Consider the following 21,247-nt stretch of genomic DNA (forward strand, 5'->3'; position numbering starts at 1 on the left):
GTACATCTGCAATGTAGTGTACACCCACTATGTACTGTACACCTACAGTGTACTGCACTCCCACAATATACTGTTCACCCACTATGTACTGTACACTCACAATGTACTGTACACCCACAATCTACAGTACACCCACAATGTACTGTACATCCACAATCTACTGTACATCCACAATCTACTTCTCACCCACAATGTACTGTACACCCACAATCTACTGTACACCCACAATCTACTGTACACCTCACAATCTACTGTACATCCACAATCTACTGTACACCTCACAATCTACTGTATACCCACAATCTACTGTATACCCCACAATCTACTGTATACCCCACAATGTACTGTACACCCCACAATCTACTGTATACCCCACAATGTACTGTACACCCCACAATCTACTGTATACCCCACAATCTACTGTATACCCCACAATGTACTGTATACCCACAATCTACTGTATACCCCACAATGTACTGTACACCCCACAATCTACTTTATACCCACAATCTACTGTATACACCCACAATCTACTGTACACCCACAATGTACTGTACACCCCACAATCTACTGTATACCCACAATGTACTGTACACCCCACAATCTACTGTATACCCACAATCTACTGTACACCTCACAATGTACTGTACACCCACAATCTACTGTATACCCCACAATCTACTGTACACCCACAATGTACTGTATACCCACAATCTACTGTACACCTCACAATGTACTGTACACCCACAATGTACTGTACACCCACAATGTACTATACACCCACAATCTATTGCCCACCCACAATCTACATCACACACAGTGTGTGTAGCAATGATCATCGACTGTACACCCCACAATCGAGTGTACATCTGCAATGTAGTGTACACCCACTATGTACTGTACACCTACAGTGTACTGCACTCCCACAATATAATGTTCACCCACTAGGTACTGTACACTCACAATGTACTGTACAACCACAATCTACTGTACACCCACAATGTACTGTACACCCACAATCTACTGTACACCTCACAATCTACTGTACACCCACAATCTACTGTACACCTCACAATGTAGTGTGCACCCACAATGTAGTGTGCACCCACAATCTACTGTACACCCACAATCTACTGTACACACACAATGTACTGTACACCCACAATGTAGTGTGCACCCACAATCTACTGTACACCCCACAATCTACTGTACACCCCACAATCTACTGTACACCCACAATGTACTGTACACCCCACAATCTACTGTACACCCACAATCTACTGTACACACACAATGTAGTGTACACCCCACAATCTACTGTACACCCACAATCTACTGTACACACACAATGTAGTGTACACCTCACAATCTATTGCCCACCCACAATCTACATCACACACAGTGTGTGTAGCAATGATCATTGACTGTACACCCCACAATCGAGTGTACATCTGCAATGTAGTGTACACCCACTATGTACTGTACACCTACAGTGTACTGCACTCCCACAATATACTGTTCACCCACTATGTACTGTACACTCACAATGTACTGTACAACCACAATCTACTGTACACCCACAATGTACTGTACACCCACAATGTACTGTACACCCACAATCTACTGTATACCCACAATGTACTGTACACCCCACAATCTACTGTATACCCGCAATGTACTGTACACCCCACAATCTACTGTACATCCACCACGTACTGTACACTCACAATCTACTGTACACCCACCACGTACTGTACACCCACAATCTAAAGTACACCCACAATCCACTGTACACCCACCACGTACTGTACACTCACAATATACTGTACACCCCACAATCTACTGTACACCTCGCAATCTACTGTACACACACAATGTACTGTACACCCTCAATCTACTGGATACCATCAATGTACTGTACACCCACAATCTACTGTACACCCCACAATCTACTGTACACTCACAATGTAGTGTGCACCCACAATCTACTGTACACCTCACAATCTACTGTACACCCACAATCTACTGTACACCTCACAATGTAGTGTGCACCCACAATGTAGTGTGCACCCACAATGTAGTGTGCACCCACAATCTACTGTACACCCCACAATCTACTGTACACCCACAATGTACTGTACACCCACAATGTACTGTACACCCCACAATCTACTGTACACCCACAATCTACTGTACACCCACAATGTACTGTACACCCCACAATCTACTGTACACCCACAATCTACTGTACACCCACAATGTACCGTACACCCCACAATCTACTGTACACCCACAATGTACTGTACACCCCACAATCTACTGTACACCCACAATGTACTGTACACCCACAATGTACTGTACACCCCAGAATCTACTGTACACCCACAATCTACTGTACACCCACAATGTACTGTACACACACAATGTAGTGTACACCCCACAATCTACTGTACACCCACAATCTACTGTACACACACAATGTAGTGTACACCTCACAATCTACTGTACACCCACAATGTACTATACAATGTACTATACACCCACAATCTATTGCCCACCCACAATCTACATCACACACAGTGTGTGTAGCAATGATCATCGACTGTACACCCCACAATCGAGTGTACATCTGCAATGTAGTGTACACCCACTATGTACTGTACACCTACAGTGTACTGCACTCCCACAATATACTGTTCACCCTCTATGTACTGTACACTCACAATGTACTGTACAACCACAATCTACTGTACACCCACAATGTACTGTACACCCACAATCTACTGTATACCCACAATCTACTGTACACCCCACAATCTACTGTATACCCGCAATGTACTGTACACCCCACAATCTACTGTACACGCACAATCTACTGTACACCCGCAGAATTGTACACCCACAATGTACTGTAGAGCCATAATCTACTGTACACCCACAATCTACTGTACACCTCACAATCTACTGTATACCCACAATGTACTGTACACCCCACAATCTACTGTATACCCACAATCTACTGTACACCTCACAATGTACTGTACACCCACAATCTACTGTATACCCCACAATCTACTGTACACCCACAATCTACTGTATACCCACAATCTACTGTACACCCACAATCTACTGTATACCCACAATCTACTGTACACCTCACAATGTACTGTACACCCACAATGTACTGTACACCCACAATGTACTGTACACCCACAATCTATTGCCCACCACAATCTACATCACACACAGTGTGTGTAGCAATGATGATCGACTGTACACCCCACAATCGAGTGTACATCTGCACTGTAGTGTACACCCACTATGCACTGTACACCTTTGGGCGGCACGGTGGCACAGTGGTTAGCACTGCTGCCTCACAGCGCCTGAGACCCGGGTTCAATTCCCGCCTCAGGCGACTGACTGTGTGGAGTTTGCACGTTCTCCCCGTGTCTGCGTGGGTTTCCTCCGGGTGCTCCGGTTTCCTCCCACAGTCCAAAGATGTGCAGGCCAGGTGAATTGGCCATGCTAAATTGCCCATAGTGTTAGGTAAGGGGTAAATGTAGATGTAGGGGTATGGGTGGGTTACGCTTCGGCGGGGCGGTGTGGACTTGTTGGGCCGAAGGGCCTGTTTCCACACTGTAAGTAATCTAATCTAAAGTAATCTAATCTAATCTAAAAACCTACAGTGTACTGCACTCCCACAATATAATGTTCACCCACTATGTACTGTACACTCACAATGTACTGTGCAACCACAATCTACTGTACACCCACAATGAATTGTACACCTCACAATGTACTGTACACCCACAATGTACTGTACACCCACAATGTACTGTACACCTCACAATGTACTGTACACCCACAATCTACTGTACACCTCACAATGTACTGTACACCCACAATCTACTGTACACCTCACAATGTACTGGAAACCCACCACATACTGTACACCCACAATGTACTGTACATCTCAAAATGTACTGTACACCCCACAATGTACTGTACACCCACAATCTACTGTACACCCACAATCTAATGTACACCTCACAATGTACTGGAAACCCACCACATACTGTACACCCACAATCCGCTGTACACCCACCACGTATTGTACACCCACACTCTACTGTACACCCACCACATACTGTACACCCACAATCTGCTGTACACCCACCACGTATTGCACACCCACAATCTACTGTACACTCACCACATACTGTACACCCACAATCCGCTGTACACCCACCACGTATTGTACACCCACAATCTACTGTACACCCACCACATACTGTACACCCACAATCCGCTGTACACCCACGTATTGTACACCCACAATCTAAAGTACACCCACAATCTACTGTACACCCACCACATACTGTACACCCACAATCCGCTGTACACCCACCACGTATTGTACACCCACAATCTACTGTACATCCACCACGTACTGTACACTCACAATCTACTGTACACCCACCACGTACTGTACACCCACAATCTAAAGTACACCCACAATCTACTGTACACCCACCACATACTGTACACCCACAATCCGCTGTACACCCACCACGTATTGTACACCCACAATCTACTGTACATCCACCACGTACTGTACACTCACAATCTACTGTACACCCACCACATACTGTACACCCACAATCCGCTGTACACCCACCACGTACTGTACACCCACAATCTAAAGTACACCCACAATCCACTGTACACCCACAATCTAAAGTACACCCACAATCCACTGTACACCTCGCAATCTACTGTACATCCACAATCTACTGTACATCCACAATGTACTGTAAAGCCATAATCTACTGTACACCCACAATGTACTGTACACCCACAATGTACTGTACACCCACAATCTATTGCCCACCACAATCTACATCACACACAGTGTGTGTAGCAATGATCATCGACTGTACACCGCACAATCGAGTATACATCTGCAATGTAGTGTACACCCACTATGTACTATACACTTACAGTGTACTGCACTTCCACAATATAATGTTCACCCACTATGTACTGTACACTCACAATGTACAGTACAACCACAATCTACTGTACACCCACAATGTACTTTATACCCACAATCTACTGTACATCTCACAATCTACTGTACACACACAATGTAGTGTGCACCCACAATGTAGTGTACACCCACAATCTACTGTATACCTCACAATCTACTGCACACACAATGTACTGTACACCCTCAATCTACTGTACACCCACAACGTACAGTACACCTCACAATCTACTGTACACCCACAATGTACTATACAATGTACTATACACCCGCAATCTATTGCCCACTCACAATCTACAGCACACACAGTGTGTGTAGCAATGATCATCGACTGTACACCCCACAATCGAGTGTACATCTGCAATGTAGTGTACACCCACTATGTACTATACACCTACAGTGTACTGCACTCCCACAATATAATGTTCACCCACTATGTACTGTACACTCACAATGTACTGTGCATCTCATAATCTGCTGTACACCCACAATCTACTGTACACCCACAATCTACTGTACACCTCACAATGTACTGTACACCCACAATCTACTGTACACCCACAATCTACATCACACACAGTGTGAGTAGCAAAGATCATCGACTGTACACCCCACAATCGAGTGTACATCTGCAATGTAGTGTACACCCACTATGTACTGTACACCTACAGTGTACTGCACTCCCACAATATAATGTTCACGCACTATGTACTGTACACTCACAATGTATTGTACAACCACAATCTACTGTACACACACAACGTACTGTACACCCACCACCTACTGTACACCCACAATCTACTGTACACCCACAATCTACTGTACACCCACCACGTACTGTACAACCACAATCTACTGTACACTCAATGTACTGTACCCCCTCAATCTACTGTACAGCCATAATCTACTGTACACCCACAATGTACTGTATACCCACAATCTACTGTACACCTCACAATGTACTGTACACCCACAATGTACTATACACCCACAATCTATTGCCCACCCAAAATCTACATCACACACAGTGTGAGTAGCAATGATCATCGACTGTACACCCCACAATCAAGTGTACATCTGCAATGTAGTGTACACCCACTATGTACTGTACACCTACAGTGTACTGCACTCCCACAATGTACTGTAACCCCACAATATACTGTTCACGCACAATGTACCGTACACCCACAATCTACTGTACACCCAAATTTTACGGTACCCCTACAATGTACGGTAAGCTCCACAATCTACTGTGCACCTACAATCTACCGTACAACCACAATGTCCTGCACACCCACAATGTACTGTACACTCACAGTGTACTGCGCATCCATAATTGACTGTACACCCAAATCTACCGTACGCTAACAATCTACTGCTCACCCGCATTGTACTGTACACCCCACAATGTACTGTACACCCACAATCTAATGTACACCCACAATGTACTGTACACCCACAATCTACTGTACACCCACAATCTACTGTACACCCACAACCTATTGTACACCCACAATCTACTGTACAGCCACAATGTACTGTACACCCACAACCTATTGTACACCCACAATCTACTGTACATCCACAATGTACTGTACACCCACAACCTATTGTACACCCACAATCTACTGTACAGCCACAATGTACTGTACACCCACAACCTATTGTACACCCACAATCTACTGTACATCCACAATGTACTGTACACCCACAACCTATTGTACACCCACAATCTACTGTACACCCACAATGTACACCCACAATGTAGTGTACACCCCACAGTGTAGTGTACACCCCTCAGTGTAGTGTACACCCCACAGTGTAGTGTACACCCCTCAGTGTAGTGTACACCCCACAGTGTAGTGTACACCCCACAGTGTAGTGTACACCCCACAGTGTAGTGTACACCCCACAGTGTAGTGTACACCCCTCAGTGTAGTGTACACCCCTCAGTGTAGTGTACACCCCACAGTGTAGTGTACACCCCACAGTGTAGTGTACACCCCACAGTGTACTGTACACCCCTCAGTGTAGTGTACACCCCTCAGTGTAGTGTACACCCCTCAGTGTAGTGTACACCCCACAGTGTAGTGTACACCCCACAGTGTAGTGTACACCCCACAGTGTCGTGTACACCCCTAATCTGTATGCTGTCGAATGTAATTTACTCTCCATACAATCTAGATCACTGCAGGCAGAAATTCAGCTCTGATGAAATCACCAGACTTTGTCAATAGTCTGACATCTTCTCTGTCTTCCCCTGTCCTCGCCCTCCCGTTACATCCCCCTGTTCTGCCTCCTCTCTCCCTCTCACTCCGGCACTCACTCACTCACTCAGCCACTGCCCTTTCACCCTCTCAGGCTGCCTCTCAGGGATGGCTCTCCGAGTAGATTGTGGAAGTCAATCAGAGTCATACAATTAGTCCATACCAAGTAGGTTTCCCAATCGGACCTCGTCCCATTTGCCAGCATTTGGCCCGTATCCCTCCAAACCCTTCCTATTCATGTACCCATCCAAATGCCTTTTAAATGTTGTAATTGTACCAGCCTCCACCACATCCTCTGGCAGCTCATTCCATACCCGTACCACCCTCTGTGTGAAAAAGTTACCCCTTAGGTCCCTTTTAAATCTTTCCCCTCTCACCCTAAACCTGTGCCCTCTCCTTTTGGACTCCCCCACCCCAGGGAAAAGACCTTGTCTATTTCTCCTATCTATTCCTCTCATGATTTTATAAACCTCTACAAGGTCACCCTTCAGCCTTTTACTCTCCAGGGATAAATGACCCAGCCAACCCAGCCTTTCCCTCTCGCTCAAACCTTCCAGTCTCAGCAACATTTTTGTAAATTGTTTCTGCACCTTTTCCAGTTTAATAACATCCTTCCTACAGGGATGATTCGGAGATGCCGGTGTTGGACTGGGGTGGACAAAATTTAAAAATCACACAACACCAGGTTATAGTCCAACAGGTTTATTTGGAAGCACAAGCTTTTGGAGCGCTGGTTGTGGGACAACCTGGTAAAGGAGCGTCGCTCCGAAAGCTAGTGTGCTTCCAATTAAACCTGTTGGACTATAACCTGGTGTTGTGTTATTTTTAACTTCCTGTAGGAAGGCAACTAGAACGGTGTGCAATATTCCAAATGTGGCCTCACCAACATCCTGTACAGCTGTAACATGTCCTGCCAGCTCCTATATCTCAACGCTCTGACCAATGAAAGCAAGTGAAACCAAACTCGTTCCTCACTACCCTGTCTACCAGAGGCAGGACTAAACGGAACGGAGCACCATGTGCGCAGAAACTTGGGTGAGAGCATGAAGGGTGAATGGAACTCTCCCTGGATGGAGCTGATGGCTGTCCCTGGAGATTTGCCAAAGGATTCCTTCAGTTACAGACAAGAATGTGTCCCAACCAACTACCTTCCCTCCCCCCGATCCTGAGGTGAACACAGACAAGGATCTCCTCCAAAATCAACAGGCCGAAAAGATCCCAGCCAGCTCCGGAATCTCACCTTCCTTCTCCTCAGGTACACCTTTATATTTACAACAATCACGTGAGAGCGCACTTCCTTCGAAAGAGCAGGAAGCTGTTTGCAGTTACTCACTGGAGTTCAGGAGGACCATTGCCTTCAGACACAGGTATTCCTCATGCTGCAATTTCAACTCCCGGAATCTGGACGTTGCTGCCAGTAACATGTCAAAGATTTCCAGAATCCCTTCGACACACTGTCCCTCATCCCTACAGAGAGCACAGAGAAAACCATTAGCATTGACAGGGAAGGGCAATAGAGAGTGTTCAGGTCCACAGAGAGAGACTGGAGAAGCAGCAGAGACTGGCCTGAGGTAAACCATTTCATTGAGGGCCACATTCAATAAAACAAAGCAGGAAATAAAACTGGGCTGCAGGTCCCAGTAACAGGATAAAAGATAAATAGTGAAGGATTAGAGGCTTTCAGACCTACAGTCTTTTCAGCATTTTTTATTTTCAATGTCAGAGACGGGAAATATTCAACAAAGTAGGATGCTTTGAGTCTCCGACAGTGCAGCGCTCCCTCAGCACTGACCCTCCGACAGTGCGGCACTCCCTCAGCACTGACCCTCTGACAGTGCGGCACTCCCTCAGCACTGACCCTCCGACAGTGCGGCACTCCCTCAGCACTGACCCTTTGACAGTGCGGCACTCCCTCAGCACTGACCCTCCGACAGTGTGGCACTCCCTCAGCACTGACCCTCCGACAGTGCGGCACTCCCTCAGCACTGACCCTCCGACAGTGCGGCACTCCCTCAGCACTGACCATCTGAGAATGTGGCACTCCCTCAGCACTGACCCTTTGACAGTGTGGCACTCCCTCAGCACTGACCCTCTGACAGTGCGGTACTCCCTCAGCACTGACCCTCCAACAGTGCAGCACTCCATCAGCACTGACCCTCCAATAGTGCGGCACTCCCTCAGCACTGACCCTCTGACAGTGCGGCACTCCATCAGCACTGACCCTCTGACAGTGCGGAACTCCTTCATCACTGACCCTCTGACAGTGCGGCACTCCCTCAGTACTGACCCTCCGACAGTGTGGCACTCCCTCAGCACTGACCCTCCGACTGTGCGGCACTCCCTCAGCACTGACCCTCTGACAGTGCAACACTCCCTCAGCACTGTCCCTCTGACAGTGCGGCACTCCCTCAGCATTGACCCTCTGACAGTGCGGCACTCCCACAGCACTGACCCTCCGAAAGTGCGGCACTCCCTCAGCACTGACCCTCCGACAGTGTAACACACACACACAGACACATAGACACACATACACACACACACTCTCCTACACATTCCTACGCACACAGACACATGGACACACACACACACACACACCCACACACTCCTACACACACACACACACATAGACACACATACACACAGACACACACACTCTCCTACACACATACACACACAGACACACAGAAACACAGACACAGACACACAGACACACACAGACAGGCACACACACACTCCTACACACATACACACATCAAACACACACACTCCTACACACCGACACACATACAGACACACACACACACAGACACAGACTCCTACACACACACAGAGACACACACACTCCTACACACGCTTCTACACATACACACACTCCTACACACACACACACACAATCCTACACACACAAACACACGGACACACGGACACACACATGGACACAGGGACACACACACACACACACACAAGGATGGACACCCACACACAGACACATACACACACACTCTCGCACACACACAGACACGCATGGACACATAAACACATGCACAGACACATACAGATACACACGGACACACACAACACATACACACACGGACACACACACATACAGATACACATGGACACAGACACACACGCACACGCACATGGACACACACGGACACACACATGCACGTTGGCACACACACGGACACACACACACACACACACGGACACGGACACTCTCTCACACACACACACACACACTCACATACAGACACGGACACACACAAACACACAGACGCACACACAGACACACACACAGAGGTTAGAAATCGATGCGTTTTTCCACAGAGCCCCCTCTACTCCCACCCTCACTGCTCCCTGAACCCTGTCATTATTCTCCAGTATGTTCCAGGTGAAAATGGACTCTCTCCACTCTGTGCTGCAAAGACCTACAATTTGATGTAATTTTAAGGCACTTTGAACAATTTTTATTTGCAGTCTGAGTAGCCAAATCATCACTTTGTGAGAGTCACAAGTTTGAAGAATTTTAAAGAAACATCCTCGTCCTGTCTGCCCTCTCTCTCTGTCTGTCTGTCTCTCCCTCTCTCTCTCTCTCTCTCTCCCTCTCTCTGTCTCTCTCCCTCTTCTCTCTCTCTCTCTCTCTCTCTGTCTCTCTCTCTGTCTCTCTCCCTCTCTCTCTCTGTCTCTCTCCCTCTTCTCTCTGTCTCTCTGTCTCTGCCTCGCTCTCTCTGTCTCTCTCTCTCTCCCTCTCTCTCTCTCTCTCTCTGTCTCTCTCACGCTCTGTCTCTCTCACGCTCTGTCTCTCTCACGCTCTGTCTCTCCCTCTCTCTCTCGCTCACGCTCTGTCTCTCTCTCTTTCTGCTGTTCCTGCCTCCTCCTTCCTTCCATTCACTGTGAACCGGTCCTGATCACAGTCTGCCCTGCACCTTAAGAGACTTCCTCAATTCCTTTGTCTTGAATTGTCTCTGCTCTCCATCTGAACAATCTCAGTCCCTTCTCCCTGGCCCAATCTGTCATCAGGCCATTCAGCCCCTTGAGTCTGTTCCACCATTGAATGATATCATAGAATTGTTATGGCACAGAAAGAGATCATTTGGCCCATCCAGCTGAATGTTCAGTTCTATCCCCTAGTACCACTCCCTTGCTTTCTCCCCATACCCTGCACACTGTCTCTACCCAAATAACCAAGCTCTGGCCCAGTTGAATGTCTCAGTTGAACCTGCCTCCCTCACATTTCTGAGCAGTGCATTCCACACCCAAGCCCCAAGCCACTTGCTGGGTACGAGGGGTTTTTACCTTGCAACGCTTGTACATCACTTTCACCCAACCCCATCTTGTTTCTGTTCCTTTTACCAGTGGGGATTGCTTCTCCCTCTCTACGTTGTCCAGCCCACTCAAGATTTTGAAAACCTCGATTCAAGTTCCTCTCAGCTGCTTTCTCTCCAAGGAACACAGTCCCAATTTCCTCAATCTACCCTCATCACTCAAGTTTCTCACCCTGGAACCATTTTTGTAAGTCACTCTGCACTCTCCCCAAGTACATGCACATTCTCCTCTAAACGTGGTGCCCACTGTACACAACACTCCAGCTGGGGTCTAACAAGGGTCTTGTACAAACCCACTATCACCTCCCTGCTCTTGTACTCCATGCCCCTATGTATAAAGCCGAGGACACCGTGTGCTTTATTTACTGCTCTCTCCCCAGGTCCTACCTCCTTCACTGGTCTGTGCTCATATATACCCAGCTCCCTGTGCTCCTGCATCCCCCCCCCACCCCCGACCCCCCGCTTTAGAATTGTACCTCTGATTTGATATTGCTTTTCCAAGTTTGGCTGATCTCACACCTCTCTGCAGTGACCCTCATCTGCCCCCTACGCCTCCACCCCCCCTCCTCACTCCACTGACTAGTCAATGGCCTTTGGGAGTCCCTCACAGTTAGCAATTCCTCCAGGCTTAGTAAACTCCGAAATGGTCCCCTGACCAGCAAGATCCAGATCATTGTAATACCGCTGGGCTGTTAATGCAGAGACACGATGTTGTGGGGACCCGGGTTCGAATCCTGCCCCAGCAGGTCGTGCAATTTGGATTCAATGAAAATCTGGAATTATAGACGAATAATGATCATGAATCTATGGCCGGAAAACCTCATCTGTCCTTTAGGGAAGGAAACTGCCATCCTTACCTGGTCTGGCCTATATGTGACTCCAGACCCACAGCAATGGGGTTGTGACATAAGGACATAAGGGCTAGGAGCATCTGGCCCATCACGTCCGCTCCCACAGTCAGTAAGATCATGGCTAACCTTTCCATGGCTTCAGCTCCACGTAGCTGCCCTCTCTCCATAACCCTTGGTGCATTTATTGTTCAATGTGACACGTGACTCCAAACCTACAGCAATATGGGTGACTCTTAACCCCACCTCTGGGCAATTAGGGACGGGCAATAATTGCTGGCCTAGCCAGTGATGCCCTCATCCTGTGAGTGAATTAAAGAAAAATATTAGGAAGGTCAAGGGTCCCACTACCATCCCCTGGAGTATATAAATGTTTGGGTTGTGGGTAACAGATCCAGCTGATAGAATTAGACCCATTTTGTTTTCTTGTATCCTAATTAACCTGTTCAGACACGTTCTGTCACACTTCCAGTACAGCTCAGACGTGAATCCTGGGCTACAAAATGTTTCCATATCACGACTAACCCTAATCCTAAACTCCACTGACCTGTGGGGCAGCATGGTGGCTCAGTGGTTAGCATTGCTGCCTCACAGCACCAGAGACCTGGGTTCACTCGGGTGACTATCTGTGTGGAGTTTGCACATTCTCCCCGCGTCTGCATGAGTTTCCTCCGGGTGCTCTGGTTCCCTCCCACAGTGCGGGGGTTGCCAGCTGCTGGTTAAAAGCTGCAGCTTACAGCTGCTAAATAGAGAAAATACACTGGTTTTATTCACTACAGAGAGAGAGAGAGACACACACACACCACAGACCAATCAGCTACAAGTTGCCGGCTGAATCTCCCTTCATTCACAGCTCCTGGCTCCAGCCTGTCTAGAGTAACCTCCCCCACAGTTGAACCAGCAGCTGTGTAAACAGCGCTGACAATGAGGGTCAGATAACAAGCTTTTAAAAAGTACAGCCATCCTTCCTACAGCCTCTGACTCTTTTCCCATTAAAATCCACTGCCTGTGGAGAGTCTGGAGTAAGGTGAAAGTGAGGATTGCAGATGCTGGAGATCAGAGTCGAGAGTGTGGTGCTGGAAAAGCGCAGCAGGTCAGGCAGCTTCCGAGGAGCAGGAGAGTCGATGTTTCAGGCAAAAGCCCTTCATCAGGAATCTGGGATTAGTCTAAATGAGCTGGGGGTGGGGGGGGGGGGGGGGGGGGGGCACAGGGTTATAGAGCTGAGGCATGACTCCCACCTCCATGTACCACAGGACTCCCCCCTGCAGGGTCCCCTCTGAGCCCCTCACAATCCTGACTTGGAAATATATCACCGTTCCTTCAGAGTTGCTGGGTCAAAATCCCGGAATTCCATCCCTAAGGGCAACTTCCAGCACATGGACTGCAGCGGTTCGAGACAGCAGCTCACCCCACCTTCTCAAGGGGGCAACTAGGGACGGACACAGCTAGGGACACCCATGTCCCACAGGTGAATGAAAGAAATGGACTTAGAAGTTGGAGTTGATGGGGTTTGGGGGTGGGAAGGATGTGAGAAGGAACACTTTGAGAAATTGGGCAAGGGATTATGTTAGACTGAGGTGGTGTAGGGTAGGGAAAGGATTTTGAGGACTGGAGGCTGAGGGTAGGGGAAGAGAGCTATCTGAGGGAGGGGATTGAGGGAGGGAGGAGGGGTCGAGTGTTGGTGATAGGCTACAGGGTGGATGAGGCGAGGGTACAGTTGTGTCTTCATCTGTTCCCTCTCCTCCTGCCCAGGCTTGGGGAGGGTACCATCAGTCAATAATGACACCTAAGATACTGAAGAAGGCACACAGCCAGTCAGAGGTCATTGTATCACACTCTAACATCCTGGGACTGCCTGGTCAGGGAGTTGGTAGTGAATCACAGTGATGGGTCTCAACTGACCTACACATGAGCTGGGGACATCGATAACAGACACAGCCAGCACCTTGCACCAAATGGGTTGGAATATAATGGGCAGAGGGGTTTAGGGGAAGGGTTTCCCAAGGTTAGGCCCCAGGCAGCTGACATAATGGACCTACTTGGGCAATGAGTAGGGGTCTCCCTCAGGAGATTTACAATATTTACAGTCATTTGTATCACACTGAATCATGAGGGAGACAGTTGCGAGACTAATACATAACAACGTCCCAAACAGACAAGAGTTTAAAACTCTTGACAGTAAAAGGATTTGATTATTTTCAGGTGGTCCCTTCCCCAGCTGCCAGTTACTGTGGCCAACAGCCCTGCAAACCATAAAGAAAATCATTCGAGGTTTCTGAAGCAAGCTGTTTCAGCTTATCCATCGATGTTTAAATTATGATGTTATATTGTTTTGTTCTCCTTTGATGAGCTTTTTTCTTTCTGTAAATGCCCACTGTCTCTCTATCTCTCGCTGTCTCTCTCTCTCTTTCTGTGTGCGTCTCTCTGTCTCTCTCCATCTCTGTCCCTTTCATGTTCTCTCCGTCTCTCTCTCTTTCTGTGTGTCTCTCTCTGTTGCTCTCTCTCTCTCTGTCTTTCTCTCTCTGTGTCTCTCTGTCTCTCTCTCTTGATCTCTTTCTCCCTCTCTCTGTCTCCCTCTCTATCTCTGTGTTTCACTCTGTGTCTGTCTCTCTCTCTGTCTCTCTCTCTCTCCCTTTCTCTCTCTGCCCCCTCTGTCTGTCACTCTCTGTGTCTCCCTATCTTTCTCTCTGTCTCTCTCTCTCTCTCCCAATCTGTCTGAACTCTCTCTGTGTTTCACTCTGTGTCTCTCTCCCTCTCTCTCCTCTCCACCCTGTCTCACTCTCTCTGTGTTTCACTCTCTGTGTCTCCCTATCCTTCTCTATGTCTGTCTGTCTCTCCCTCTCCCTCTCTGCCTCAGGTCGATTCAGAACAATGGCTGCCTCAGTCCTCGTTTCTCCCTGCCACCCTCATTGTCCCTCCACAAGGTACTGGCCCTGCCTGGGGGCCCGTCCCCAGGGTTAGAGAGAGATAATGTGCCCGGCGTATAACCTGCTTGACGGGCCATGCCTGGTGTACAGGGGGAAGCAGGTAGACCCATCGCTATGGAAACGGGCCTTCAAGCGGTTCCTGGAAATGTACACAGGTCGATGCAAAAAAACATTAATCACTGCTGAACAGAGGCAGGGAGAAAAAAAACACACTTAAATCTCTGGAGGTCAGTGACAGGAGCACGTTTGATCCTAATCTGGTGTCGGCCTGTGCAGATCCTCAAACTCCTGACTTCATTGTATAACGACAAGTTACAGAAAATGATTGAGATGCAGTTTGTTCATTCATTAACCACACAATGTCTCAGCTCAGCAGCTACACTCCTGATTACACCCTGCGCGGAGTTAATAAGGTTGTGGAATATTAAGATGGTTTCATTAAAATCAATAAAGGTTTCCTTTCCACCACAATTTGTCTTCCAAGTCAAACAGGAATTTAACGCCCAGGAGCTGAGTTGAGGCTGGTTTGCTTTATTGATTTCAAAATGAACAAATTGTTCCCTTAGCCAAGAAGTGGGAATCAGATTTTCAATCCTGTCCAACCTGGGAATGCTCACAGCAAGGCGGCATTATAAAAATGAGGCCTTTTGGAAGGCTTCGTGGAGGGGGGAGAGAGAGAGAGAGTGACTGTGGGAGAGAGAGTGAGGGAGGGAGAGAGAGTGAGGGAGGGTGAGAGAATGGGAGAGAGAGAGTGAATGAGGGAGGGAGAGTGAGGAGGGTGAGAGAATGGGAGAGAGTGACTGTGGGAGATAGAGTGAGTGAGGGAGAGAGAGAGTGAGGGAGGGTGAGAGAATGGGAGAGAGAGAGTGAGTGAGGGGGGAGAGAGAGAGAGTGACTGTGGGAGAGAGAGTGAGGGAGGGAGAGAGAGTGAGGGAGGGAGAGAGAGTGAGGGAGGGTGAGAGGGAGAGAGAGAGTGAGTGAGGGAGGGAGAGAGAGTGAAGCAGAGGGAAAGAGAGGGAGAGATAGAGAAACGAATTTTAAATAATAGACATATTATTTTGCAGATTTTGAACCAAATAAATGCCTGGGGTAGAAAGCAGAATAATTACAGGTGGGGTTAGCAGGAGGCGATGTGAAAAACTGACAGAAGGTTCTAAACAGACCGGGTTCATACAGTATAGAGGAGGGATGGAGGGGCAGGAGAGGAAGCGAGATGGAGAAGGAGGAAATTTGTGGTGTTAATCTGATACAAGATGATTCAGATCCCTCCACAGACTTACCCCTCCCTAACTCTGTCACCATCTCTAGCCCCAACACACCCTCCCGATCACTGTCACCTTCTGAAGCACCACTGCCCCCCTGAGATTGACATGGTTATTACTCTGACATCAGGAGTTTTGCAGAATGAGGGAGTACCGCACTGTCAGAGGGTCAGTACTGAGGGAGTACCACACTGTCAGAGGGTCAGTACTGAGGGAGTACCACACTGTCAGAGGGTCAGTGCTGAGGGAGTACCACACTGTCGGAGGGTCAGTGCTGAGGGAGTGTTTAACTGTCAGAGGGTCAGTGCTGAGGAAGTGCCGCACTGTCGGAAGGTCAATGTTGAGGGAATAACGCACTGTCAGAGGGTCAGTGTTGAGGGAGTGCCGCACTGTCAGAGGGTCAGTGCTGAGGGAGTACCGCACTGTCGGAGGGTCAGTGCTGAGGGAGTGCCGCACTGTCGGAGGGTCAGTACTGAGGGAGTACCACACTGTCAGAGGGTCAGTACTGAGGGAGTACCACACTGTCAGAGGGTCAGTGCTGAGGGAGTGCCGCACTGTCGGAGGGTCAGTACTGAGGGAGTACCGCACTGTCGGAGGGTCAGTGCTGAGGGAGTACCACACTGTCAGAGGGTCAGTGCTGAGGGAGAGCCGCACTGTCGGAGGGTCAGTGCTGAGGGAGTGTCATACTGTCGGAGGGTCAGTGCTGAGGGAGTGCTGTGCTCTCAGAGGGTCAGTGCTGAGGGAGTGTCATACTGTCGGAGGGTCAGTGCTGAGGGAGAGCAGCACTGTCGGGGGATCAGTGCTGAGGGAGCGCCGCACTGTCGGAGGGTCAGTGCTGAGGGAGTGCCGCACTGTCGGAGGGACAGTGCTGAGGGAGCGCCGCACTGTCGGAGGGTCAGTGCTGAGGGAGTGTCATACTAACGGAGGGTCAGTGCTGAGGGAGTGCTGTGCTCTCAGAGGGTCAGTGCTGAGGGAGTGCTGCACTGTCGGAGGGTCAGTGCTGAGGGAGCGCCGCACTGTCGGAGGGTCAGTGCTGAGGGAGCGCCGCACTGTCGGAGGGTCAGTGCTGAGGGAGTGTCATACTGTCGGAGGGTCAGTGCTGCGGGAGAGCAGCACTGTCGGGGGATCAGTGCTGAGGGAGTGCCGCACTGTCGGAGGGACAGTGCTGAGGGAGCGCCGCACTGTCGGAGGGTCAGTGCTGAGGGAGTGCTGTGCTCTCAGAGGGTCAGTGCTGAGGGAGTGCTGCACTGTCGGAGGGTCAGTGCTGAGGGAGCGCCGCACTGTCGGAGGGTCAGTGCTGAGGGAGCGCCGCACTGTCGGAGGGTCAGTGCTGAGGGAGTGCTGTGCTCTCAGAGGGTCAGTGCTGAGGGAGCGCCGCACTGTCGGAGGGTCAGTGCTTTGCCACATCACTTTGGGGACATGGCACCTAACACCACCCTTTACAATAAGAGAAGTTCAGGTCTCGATGCCCTGAGGGGATCGGGACTGATCCAGAAGAATGACCAGTTTGTTCATGTCCACAGGGCACAGTGTGGGTTTGGAAGCAGAGAGCCGACACTTACCGGTCCAGAATGAGGTCGGGGGCAAACAGCAGCTTTCCTGGATATTCAATCGACCTCCACATTAAGCCGACCATGAGCACCTCCAACCAGCAACACTCCAGCAACTGTACCTGGTCATGGAGATCCAACTCAAGGAAACCTGTACACAACCAGATCACATCACACTGCAGCTCTGTGCCAGGACCCAGACAACACACACTCACACACACACACACACACACACACTCACAGACACAGGACAGCTCCCGCTACACTGTCCCCATCAAACACTCCCAGGGACAGGGACAGCACCGGGTTAGATACAGAGTAAAGCTCCCTCTACTCAGTCCCTATCAAACACTCCCAGGGACAGGGACAGGGACAGCATGGGGTTAGATACAGAGTAAAGCTCCCTCTACTCAGTCCCCATCAAACACTCCCAGGGACAGGGACAGCACGGGGTTAGATACAGAGTAAAGCCTCCACTACACTGTCCCCATCAAACACTCCCAGGACAGGGACAGCACGGGGTTAGATACAGAGTAAAGCTCCCTCTACTCTGTCCCCATCAAACACTCCCAGGGACAGGGACAGCACAGGGTTAGATACAGAGTAAAGGTCCCGCTACACTGTCCTCCCATCAAACCCTCCCAGGGACAGGGACAGCACAGGGTTAGATACAGAGTAAGGCTTCCTCTACACTGTCCCCATCAAACACTCCCAGGGACAGGGATAGCACAGGGTTAGATATAGAGTAAAGCTCCCTTTACACTGTCCCCATCAAACACTTCCAGGACAGGGACAGCACGGGGTTAGATACAGAGTAAAGCTTCCTCTACACTGTCCCCATCAAACACTCCCAGGACAGGGACAGCACGGGGTTAGATACAGAGTAAAGCTCCCTCTACACTGTCCCCCATCAAACACTCCCAGGACGGGGACAGCACAGGGGTTAGGTGCAGAGTAAAGCTCCCTCTACACTGTCCTCCCATCCCAGGGACAGGGACAGCACGGGGGTTAGGTTCTGAGTAAAGCTCCCTCTACACTGTCCCCCCATCCCAGGGACAGGGACAGCACGGGGGTTAGGTTCTGAGTAAAGCTCCCTCTACACTGTCCCCCCATCCCAGGGACAGGGACAGCACGGGGGTTAGGTTCTGAGTAAAGCTTCCTCTACACTGTCCCCCCATCCCAGGGACAGGGACAGCACGGGGGTTAGGTTCTGAGTAAAGCTCCCTCTACACTGTCCCCCCATCCCAGGGACAGGGACAGCACGGGGGTTAGGTGCAGAGTAAAGCTCCCTCTACACTGTCCCCCCATCCCAGGGACAGGGACAGCACGGGGGTTAGGTTCTGAGTAAAGCTTCCTCTACACTGTCCCCCCATCCCAGGGACAGGGACAGCACGGGGGTTAGGTTCTGAGTAAAGCTCCCTCTACACTGTCCCCCCATCCCAGGGACAGGGACAGCACGGGGGTTGGGTAACTTTCTGGTGAACACTTACCTGGAACCTTCTTTGCCCATGCGATCATATGAACCAGTTCCCTGTCGGCCAGGTTGGTCAGTGACATCATCATGGAGGCCTCAGTGTAGGGCTTGTTGGGTCGTTTCAGTGAGTAGACGTTGGGAGGTTCTGCCTCTAACAGGGAGCTCAGCAGCTTCTCTGGGCCCAGTTGTCCCAGACATGGTGCAGCGATGTTGGTCAGCTCACTTTCTACCCGCCTCTTCCCCCTGCCCCCGGGCTGGCTCTGAGGACTGACAATGCGGCTCTGCTTGTTCAACCGGTAACTACAACGGTCTCTCCGTGTATCTGTCAGAGAGAGACAGAGAGAGTGAGGCAGAGACCCTGGGAAGGGCTGGCAGAGAGTGTCCTGTTCCTCTCCATGGCCCAGTCCTGACTACATCCAAAACACAGCTGACTGGGACCCTGGGCCTCTGCGTCCACCTCCAAAAGCTCTTCCTGATGAAGGGCTTTTGCCCGAAACGTCGATTTCGAAGCTCCTCGGATGCTGCCTGAACTGCTGTGCTCTTCCAGCACCACTAATCCAGAATCTGGTTTCCAGCATCTGCAGTCATCGTCCACCTCCAAGCTGGATATACCCTCCAGCCACTTCCTGGTCACTCCTGAGGACAGGTAACCATTACACACATTGGGACAGGACATGAGGATTGGACAGATGGAGGCAGAGGGTGGGATTGAGGGACAGGGTTTCAGAGACACGGGGAGAAGGTGTGAGGGACACGGGGAGAGGGTGTGAGGGACACGGGGAGAAGGTGTGAGGGACACGGGGTGATGGTGGGATTGAGGGAGAGTGTGTGAGGGACACGGGGAGATGGTGGGATTGAGGGAGAGTGTGTGAGGGACACGGGGAGAGGGTGTGAGGGACACGGGGAGAGAGTGTGAGGGACACGGGGAGAGGGTGTGAGGGTCACAGGGAGAGGGTGGGAGGGACACGGGGAGAGGGTGTGAGGGACACGGGGAGAGAGTGTGAGGGACACGGGGAGAGAGTGTGAGGGACACGGGGAGAGGGTGGGATTGAGGAAGAGGGTGTGAGAGGCACGGGGAGAGGGTGTTGGGGAGAGGGTGTGAGGGACACGGGGAGAGGGTGTGAGAGTCACGGGGAGAGGGTGGGATTGAGGGAGAGGGTGTGAGGGACACGGGGAGAGGGTGTGGGGGAGAGGGTGTGGGGGAGAGTGTGTGGGGGAGAGGGTGTTTGGGAAAGGGTGTGAGGGACACGGGGAGAGGGTGTGAGGGACACGGGGAGATGGTGGGATTGAGGGAGAGTGTGTGAGGGACACGGGGAGATGGTGGGATTGAGGGAGAGTGTGTGAGGGACACGGGGAGATGGTGGGATTGAGGGAGAGTGTGTGAGGGACACGGGGAGATGGTGGGATTGAGGGAGAGTGTGTGAGGGACACGGGGAGATGGTGGGATTGAGGGAGAGTGTGTGAGGGACACGGGGAGAGGGTGTGAGGGACACGGGGAGAGGGTGTGAGGGACACGGGGAGATGGTGGGATTGAGGGAGAGTGT

At 50.2% G+C, this 21,247-nt stretch overlaps 1 protein-coding gene across 4 annotated transcripts in view; it reads right to left on the reverse strand.

Annotated features, from left to right (window-relative positions):
• esr2a (estrogen receptor 2a) overlaps positions 1 to 21,247 on the reverse strand; it is a 342,469-nt gene that overhangs the window by 71,107 nt on the left and 250,115 nt on the right. For all 4 annotated transcript variants that reach the window (XM_072568010.1, XM_072568009.1, XM_072568012.1 and 1 more), the window contains exons 5-7: positions 19,720 to 20,025; positions 18,242 to 18,380; positions 8,648 to 8,781 (exon numbers count right to left, since the gene is read on the reverse strand). In XM_072568010.1, the coding sequence (XP_072424111.1) occupies positions 8,648 to 8,781; positions 18,242 to 18,380; positions 19,720 to 20,025 (579 nt within the window). The remainder of the gene's footprint in view (positions 1 to 8,647; positions 8,782 to 18,241; positions 18,381 to 19,719; positions 20,026 to 21,247) is intronic.

This window comes from Chiloscyllium punctatum, chromosome 4 (assembly GCF_047496795.1).
Source record: "Chiloscyllium punctatum isolate Juve2018m chromosome 4, sChiPun1.3, whole genome shotgun sequence".
In the NCBI taxonomy this organism is placed as follows: Eukaryota; Metazoa; Chordata; class Chondrichthyes; order Orectolobiformes; family Hemiscylliidae; genus Chiloscyllium; species Chiloscyllium punctatum.